Source organism: Perca flavescens, chromosome 14 (genome assembly GCF_004354835.1).
Source record: "Perca flavescens isolate YP-PL-M2 chromosome 14, PFLA_1.0, whole genome shotgun sequence".
NCBI lineage: Eukaryota > Metazoa > Chordata > Actinopteri > Perciformes > Percidae > Perca > Perca flavescens.
Window position 1 is genome coordinate 12425818 of NC_041344.1, and position 9415 is coordinate 12435232.

The following is a 9415-nucleotide window of genomic DNA, read 5'->3' on the forward strand; positions in this document are numbered from 1 at the left end:
ACACCTGCCTTGTTTAGTTTGGTTGAATTGCACTAGAGTTTGTTTGCCCTGTTGGTGCGGTTCATTATGGCAGGTGAGAACGCGGCAATCACACCCAGGTGCGCACCAAAAGCGGACCAAGACCTCCTTGAAGAGGTGGTCTCGGTAGGCTTTCAATTGAACTCTGGAGTGGTTTGTGGTGAGAACAAGATCCAAACCTTGAACCACACCAACTACTGTATGTTCAGTATACACCGCAAGTCTGAGTTAGTGTCCTGTAGTCAGGTGTGCTTTGCAATCTTTGATGCAGCAGATAATTCAAACTGTTGCAGCTTGCAATGTTTCTCTCACAGAAATAGACTGCGGTCAAGCTTGCCGTCTGTCACTCGGTCTCGGTGAGCAGAGCAGACGTAGTAAGGTCGCTCGCGATTATTTAAATGAAATGAGCTGGTTTGACCATGGAGATGGAAGAAATATGCACTAGTCCAGAACACAGGACCTTCTTCCTGTATTTACTTTATTGCTCCCGCCCCAGACACATCTGACCAGTAAAGCGGAGTGAACAGTTCTTGCATCATTTGTAGTGGTGCATTTTGGTGCGCTTGGATTTTTCCAGTTGTGAAACGAAACCAAACTAAGGGGAAACCTCATCAACTGATATGGACCAAAGCAAACGAACTACAGGTGTGAAAACGCCCTGAATGAACCCAGATCCTCTAAACACACAGACAAGAAATATCAGGAGAACAGAATGTGAAAGCCAGCTCAGTCATAAAGCATCCTCGAACTCCCTTCTAACCATCCTGTTTTTCTTCTCCTCATTCAGGCACCAGTGCCAGTTACAGATGACATGCAGAGGAACCAGCTTACTAGTACGACTAGTGCTCCCGGCTCACCCCAGGAGGCCATTGAGGTCCGCACTGAAAACCTCTTCCAGAGGACAGAGGTGTTGGCAGGTATGTGTCATAATAAACCACAACGGAAATCATTTTCCAATGTGGTTTGATGTCTAAGTCTTAGCAAGTCTTAGAGGTGCTGCTAGGCGGACTTTCTTACTTTTGGACAAAGCCAGGCTAGCTGCTTCCTCGGTTTCTAATCTTTATGCTAAGCTAACCTTTAGCTCTCCTCATCTAACTTTTGACAAAACAACATATATCCCAAAATGTCAAACTATCCTTTTAATATTTGAGCCTCTAATGAAAGTAGCTTTTCAGTTGGATGCTTCACCAACAGCATTTTGGGAACGTTTGTTTAATTTGTCGTCCGTTTCTCACATTCTTATACGTTACAACATGAAAATAGCAGGAAATATTTTCCATAATGTCTCCAGCCTATTCCACTTCTCAACATCATTATTTTTAATAAACTCCATCTGCGTCCCTCTGTGAGACCTTGTAGAGTTCACAGCATTGTGGGATTTCAAGTGCGTGTGTCGCTTTAAATACATGAAAGAGTGGAAAGGAAATTATCTGACTTGAAATCACTGTGCTCTCTGATGCAGTCTATCTCTCCCTACGTGTCTGAGGCAAACATTGATTGGTACCTCAATTTTACTTTGGTGTGATATCCATCTGGTGTTGGCAATATGGTTACATGAGAACTCGGCTCACATCTCTCTCCTAATGATAGTCTCATTTCATCTTTTGCATATTTTTCTTGGATTGTGATAGAAAAAAAAGGTATTGCCAGTAAAAGTTCTTTTAGATAAAGCCTGTTAGTCACTGCTTATCTCTCCCTTCTCTACCTTGCTCTCTTTACCCTTCTTCTAGATTATAACCATTACTCTTCATCTCCTGTATGACTTCCATAAAAATAATTGCCCATAATCTAATTTTCATTTATTCGCTCTGAATTGCGTTACTGCTTCTTGGAGCTCAGCAGCTGGTTGTGTGCCAGGATCTTTACCCATGGGGCCGTGGGGCCTGTCAACATGTGAAAACCCAGAGTGGAGCAGAGGGCAAAATGTAGCACCAGGAGAGACCCTAAACCGATTATGAAGCTATAAAGAACCTCGTACAGGCATAATTGGGAGGGAGAGTGAAATAAGACCATGTGGCGAGTTAGACGCATTAGTGAGGAGAGTCAGGGTCAAAGCTGTAGGGGGCCGTGGATTATATTCAGATTTCTCTTGATGTTACACCACTGTTGGCATTTCGGTTTACAATGTGTCCTTAACTGAGTTTACACATGCAAAAACATCTACAGGTGGTGGATGAAAAATAAGCTGCACGCAAAAGTCAGAGAAAAGATCTGCACACTGTACTGACAGATCCAAACGTTGCTCCTTCATCAGGCATTGTTAAATAACCGTCACAAAGCAGAACAAATTGTCCAAAACAACAAATCAAACCGCTCACCCTTGCGTGATTGTCAGGACACATTTTATCCGTTGCTCTACTGGTGTCCCCCAGGTGTGTTGCATCAGTGACTAATAACTAGTCACATCTGTCCTCCTGTGTGACAACAGCTGCCCCTCTAATCTCTCTCTACACACACACACACACACAAACATTCATCAAACAATAAAATAACTTTTTACATACAACATTACTATGCTAGCCTTATCTTTTGTCAAAAACTACAAATATAATCGGATTCTTCTTTTTCCCACAATCTTTCAACCAGATGAACTAATCTGAAATGGAGATTTTGTGTTCACTAATGAGATTTATCGTCCAGTTCAGGAGCAGAAATAAGATTTAGTTCAAGCCATGCTGGACTGGTTGTTGTTTGTTTGTTTGTTTGTCCGTCCCCATTGGATTTATTTGCCTGGCTGTTAAGCAATGGAACCAATACAATCGGCTTCTTCCTCTTAAGCCCCCAGTCGGCAGTCACTAAATGGAATACAGACCATTTCGATTCAACCACCATTGGGACTACACAGCTCTGTGTACCAATCAAGGATCGAAGTCTTAATATCCCCTAAACGGAACGCTAACTTTCAAACTCACCAACAAGACACACATTAGAAGTGAAATGAACGACAGAAAATTATCAATTTTGTATCCCTTGAGACAAATTGAGTTTTTTTCCCCCCCATTGACATGAAGTAACTGCACTGATTTCAACATACTGCTGAGACGGTTGCCACTTGGTTTCACCACATTTAAGCCCTAGATTTGGATCATTTGCTGGGTGATTGCATTAGTATTGAGTACTGATAGGGTTGCTAAACATTCACTGTGTCGTGATTGATTTCTCAAGACACCGTTCATCTCAGACTATAAGGAGCCGGTTCAATCTAAGGTCTCATTGTCCATGAGGACACACAGTAGACATTGATTTAACTTTCTGAGCATTGATAGTTTACCTTCCCCTTTCTGTTTCCTTTCTGTCCCCCCAGCTGTTATTGCAGGCGGCGTGATCGGCTTCCTGTTTGCCATCTTCCTCATCCTCCTCCTGGTCTACCGCATGAGGAAGAAGGATGAGGGCAGCTATGATCTGGGAGAGAGGAAACCCTCCGGCGCAGCCTATCAGAAGGCCCCAACCAAGGAGTTTTATGCATAAAAAAACCTCCCATCATCAGATCAGCAAAACTGCGAGTGACTGTCGAAAACACAGTCCCCGACAACAGCAAACCTGTTCAAACACGAACAACAAGAAACAACAACAAAACGTTTTCGAGTTGATTAAGGAAAATAGCATAAAGGAAAGCTTTTGCATAGAGTATTGTTATTAAGACCTTTTCTTTCTTCTTTTAAAAAAAAAAAAAAGAAATATGAAAACCAAGCATTTCTCATTCTATGGCAAAATCTCAGTGTATTTAAACATTGTGTGTATTTGAAAAGGCTGAAAAAATATTAAACAGGATCTGTAAAGGCGAGGAAACTAATCCCATCTGTCTTCTGTCAAAGGAGCGGTTTCTAGTCACTGACTACTCTTAACTGTAGCAGTAGAATATTTGTAAAGAAAACAAATTTACAAGTGGAAATAATTGAATATAATTATTCTGTATCAATCCTACTTTCTTTTTTTCTTTTTATTTTGTCCTAGCATGTCTGTTGTTGATCTCTAAAGATGTATTACATTAATTTATCTTTTCTCTGATGTTAAAAAAAAAAAAAAATGCCTTTGTAGTTTTGATGAAGCTCTTTGGTCTTCATATTAACGCTGTTACCGGTCAATGTACATGTTCTCCCTTCAGGTTACAATGTTTATTATTTGTTCTCACATCAGTTTTTAAGTCAAATGTGAGCGTTTCATTATGTCTTTGTTTATTTGTTTGTTCTCTTCTCTGTAGCCTTTTTTTTTTCCAACAGCATTTTATTTACAGTACATACAAGGAACAGGTCTTTAAAAGATACAAAAAAAAGCGTGTCAGGGCTCGGGGAAAAAAAAACAAATCGCAAATCTCGCTTCTGTTATGTCTCGCTGAACTTCTTTTCTATTTAAATGCATTCTCTTTCACGTCGCACATTCACTGCTTTTTGCTTCCCGCTGCTGCGGTGCGTGAGTGTTTGTGGAGTTTTTTAGGGGCGATGTTTCTGCGCCGTGGCTTGTTGTGTTTTTGGCCCATAGCCACCTCCCTCCCCGATGTGTCCCTTGAGTTTAGTGACTGCACACAAACTGTGCTAGCACCCTTTCACCCTAACATCTCCTCCCCCTCTCTCTGTTTACCCTAACCTCCCTCACTCCCACCTTCTTTTTAATCAGATTGGAGCGTGGCCATTTGAGTGAGCCCCCCCCCCCCCCCCCACCACCCCTCTGCCCTCAAATCACTCCCCTTCTCAGCTACATGGAGCCACCCGTGTAGCTTGGTGTTATTGTCCCCTGTCCCAGTGTTGATGCTTTAGGCCCAAAGGTCTGCTCACTAAAGGCCTGCTACTGCTTGGACACAAACACACCAGGCCCGGGCCCAATCCCCACATGCAGAGCACATACCTCTGCAGCAAACACCACCCAACCCCCGCCCCCCTCTACAAACCTAGTTTTTCTTCAGAGGGATTGATAAATACGGCTGCACAGAAAATGTAAGACTCCAGTGTTATGTCTGAATAGTCTTTGACAAGACACTCACGTTCAGGGCTACTCATGTTTCTTTCTTTAGTGGTCAGTGCACACATTTTAAAGAGCTTCTGTTGAGAAATTGAGGTTGTTTTCCAGGTTTAAAACCTGAGTTTAAACCAATAAAAGGCCACAAAATGGCTGCAGCAAAATAGCCACGTAGCTACATCAAATGAAAACATTACGGTTACGGTTGCATGACAACAACAAGTTACTGTCTATTTTTTAATGTCACGTCTACATGAACTTGCTTTGAAGAGACGCGCGCGTGTTTTGTCAGTCAGGTTTGTGAAGTTGCCTTTTTCAGCTGTACAGTAATGTGAAGTAGACCCAGTGGATGCCGTCACATCATCTAAACTCCTAATGCCACCCACACGAAGCTGTTCATTCCCTCTACATCTCCATCTCTCGTGTTCTTCTCTTCTTTCAATCCATCTGTGATCCTGTTGTTGTCCACTACCATCCTCTTCTCCCCATCTCTGTTGTCTGCTATTTTCATAGCACCTAAGGTACTGAACTATACTGAAAAACCCAAAGACTCACAGTATTTCTACTCCCACCTTCCTCCCGGACCCAAACCCCTCCACCATGGCCACATCATGTTGTTTCCTCATTCTCTTTTAGTTTTTTTTTCTCTCTCTCTCTCTCTCTATTAGAGACCTGACCGTTGAGTCCAATTGCTTATTAGTATATGAAAAGATATATAAATATATATAAATGTATATTCACAAATGTTTTAAACCTTCAAAGTGCCTACCATTTGGAAATGTACTTGCTCAAGGTGAGCATGTGGTGGGTGTGTACACAAAGGAGGGGTGTAAACGACTTGACTGGCATTCTGTGAGCATGGATGACTGTAATGGTAACTTTTTTTTAGTCTTACAAAAGCTGACAGTATTGTACCTATAAGTTGAAACAACACTACTGAATAAACATTGTGGCCTAATATCCTACTGCGTGTGCCATCTCATTTTAAAAATCACACTTGTTTTTTTCCTCCCTGATCTGTTGATTGTGTCAATGTTATGATCAATTAAATATCTTTTACAAATCGAAACTAAATCACACAGAGCAGGAAGCTTGTTGCGCCTCTGCTGTGACTTCAATTCTCATTGGGTGTTTTGCAGTTACCAGTTAATGTAAAACTCTCTCTGTGACTACTGGGGGCTGGGTGAAAAACATATAGTCAATAATTTGAATGGATTGAGCAATTTATCAAGCAAAAACATCTATTCATACCAGCTTCTCAAATGTGAATCTTAGAGAACTGTAAATTGAATATCTTTTGGGTTTTCAAAAGTTTGGTCAGATAAACCAAGTATTTTTGAGGCCTCACCATGGCCTCTGTGCGCGAGCGATCATGGAAGGCTTGTATCATGTGGACGCGCCGCCAGTGTTGTCATTACTTAGAATTCATCATGGGGGAGACGAAACTACGCACTATAGCTTTAAGTTGGCGTTTAGTTTGTTTTGTTTCTTTCAAAAGAGTCCTGGGACCTGTTAGTGAGTGTTTTGATTTTTTGTAAAAAGTTGACAGAAATGGCTTGCTTCATGGTTCATTAAGAACTTTATTTTGACTTTCAGTTAGACAAAATGTTAATTAAGCTTTAGGGATACTGGTAGGCAGATTTTATAAAACTTTGGACAGCTGGCTGTCTCCCCTTGTTTACAGTCTTTATGCTAAACTTAGATAATCGCCTCCTGGCTCCAGACTTAACAGACAGACATGAGAGTGGTATCAATCTAAATCTCTGCAATAAAAATAAATAAGCAAATTTCATAAAATGTTGAACTACTTCTTGGAAATACACATACACTAATATATCAATGAGTGTGTCAGTCATGTTGTTCTGTTATAATTAATGGGAGTGTGTGGCTTTAAGTTTATATGTTTTCTATTTGATCATAAATACATTTGTGCAATTACTCTTGGGCTCTATTAGCAAGTGTTTCTGTCTAAAAAGAAGTGAAAGGCAGACACCTTGCTTTACGGCTCATTAACTACTTAAAAAACATCTACAACAAAATACTAATTTGGTTAATTATTCAAAGGTAAGCCTTTCTTCCTATGGTTACCCTAAAGCCCAAAACATCCAACAGCAAAGCTGCCCAAAAAAAAAGGGTATCTCTGTATTTATAAATAAAAGACAGAACATTTAAAATGTAGGGCTGCCTTCAATACTGTGCAGCACATTCACTCTCTTAACATTACTTAAAGTCTAAGGGGATTATCAATGTGCAGATGAGTAATCTTTATGTGGTTATGTGCTGCACATATCATTTTAGTGCCTTAATCTCACCATGTTACAGAGGGAGATTAGAGTAACGGTGGGGATTAATCTCACACAGGATTGCACATCTTGAGTGTATTGAGAAACCAGTGAGGCTGACATGAAGCTCTCACAAAACTCTAAAAGGGGCAAGTTTATTTTCATTAACAGATTTATTTATTTAGAGGTATCACATAAAACATATCTGGGCTTGTATCCTATATTGCGCTGATAAAGCCAACATATTTTTCCCTCTCAGTAGTTGCAGCGCTGCTTGTTAAGAAAAGGTAACATGCATAAAATATCTGCTCTTTTTTTGACATTTGATCCATACTGACTCGTGGTTATACAGGCTGCTTCATCACAATGGGGTTATTCATACACTAAGCAACAACAAAACAAAACAGCCCAGAAAGACCTTTGTGTGTGCAAAAACCACCTTGTGATGTTCTCTTTGAAGATGAGAAAGGAGGAGAGGAACTGGACATGCATGCATCAGTGCATATTGCAAAAGTGTGTGTGTTTGCACAAATGTGTTAGCGTGTCAAACTGATTGTGTCCATGTGCATCTCCTCTTGTATCTAACCTGAGGGGAGGCTGATAAAGCTGTACCTCTGATTCTTGATATGTTGTTTTAAGTGAATACTCCTCTTTCTATTCTTTTCTAAGGAATCGGGTCACTATGTTCCAATATGGTATGTGATATTTGCCCAGAGGCAGTTTGTACAAGACATCCCACCAGGATAGGGGGGAGTGGTGCAGCAGGGAACCAATAGGAGAAGCCATTTAGGTTGCATTAACCAATGTTTCCCAATCTGTCTGTTCCACTCTGTGCAACTATTTTGCATGTGTTTGCCCCAAGTTGCCAGTCTGTGTCAAAGTGCAACCAGGATTTATATGCTTTTTGCGTTTTGTTCAGGTTAATGTAAGGGGTCAGTGTGTGTTTATGTCAGGAGAGAAATGTAAACCACAATGAGTCAAATATGAAGGTGGGTGGCTTTTAGACTACTTTATAACCTTTTCTTATTTCTTTCACTCTTTTGCTCATTTTTCTTTCCCTTCTGTCTCTTTTTTGTTCTTTCTCTGCCTTTGTAGCTGCAAAGCTAATTCAATAAAGCTGTCGGCCATCAACTGGTAAGCGCCAAACCATGCAGAAACGTCAAGGAAATGGCGTCCAAGGTAAACAGGCTGTCAGGCCTCATAAGATCTCATGGCTGCAGACTAAGCCTGGGCCTGACTAGAGTGGACACGTTGCACCTCACTGACCCAAACACAGAGTACCGTAGCATAGAAAGCAGACACAACACTGCACTGCACCAGGCCAATGCACAAGCCCAACTGTTATAATTCTAGTATGATGAAGTTCAAGTCTCAGTCCAAGCTCCAAACTCATGTCTATATTCTTGGATGGCCTTGGCCATGGTTGTCATTACCACAAGCCTCAGTCTCAACTCTACCAGCTGCAGCCACTGCACTGTTCTTGGACTCCTATTGCGGTAAACTGGAAGTGAGGTATCTATAGGTATCAAAACAGACAGCAGGCTAAGAAGACAGAAGCAAGGTCACTTTAAATAACATTTACCTTCCTATATTTACCATTTACCCCCAACCGGCCCCGTCAGACACCGCCTATCAAGAGTCTGGGTCTGCCGAGGTTTCTTCCTAAAAGGGAGTTTTTCCTCGCCACTGTCACAACAGCCACTGCTAATGCTTGCTCTTGAGGGAATTACTGTAATTGTTGGGGTTTTGGAATTTTTAGAGTGTGGTCTAGACCTACTCTATCTGTAAAGTGTCTCGAGATAACTCTCTTATGATTTGATACTATAAATAAAATTGAATTCAAAATTGAATTGAATTGTATGAGTCACAGTGTGCTATATGTATCAGTGTCTTGTGGTGGAAGAATTAAGTTGCTGCTTTTCAACATGACATCAAGAACGTATTTTTATTTTAAATGTATTCTTACTTTAAAGCACACCCTGACAAAGAAGACAATAAATAAATACTGAACCAAAATGTCAGTCAAAGAAGAAGCAACCCTAAGTACAAGAGTCTACAGCCATGCTAGCAGCTATGTGAAGCTAAATGCTCACATTGGCATGCTAACATGCTCACAATGGCAATGCTAACGTGCAGATGTTTAGCAGATATACGTTTACCAT

The 9415-nt window shown here is 40.9% G+C and overlaps 1 protein-coding gene across 1 annotated transcript in view; it reads left to right on the forward strand.

Annotated features, from left to right (window-relative positions):
- Positions 1-5931, forward strand: part of sdc2 (syndecan 2) — a 48446-nt gene extending 42515 nt beyond the window's left edge. The window contains exons 4-5 of the mRNA XM_028597338.1: positions 806-935; positions 3323-5931. Of these exons, the coding sequence (XP_028453139.1) occupies positions 806-935; positions 3323-3486 (294 nt within the window). The 3' untranslated portion in view covers positions 3487-5931. The remainder of the gene's footprint in view (positions 1-805; positions 936-3322) is intronic.
- Positions 5932-9415: the final 3484 nt, after the last annotated feature.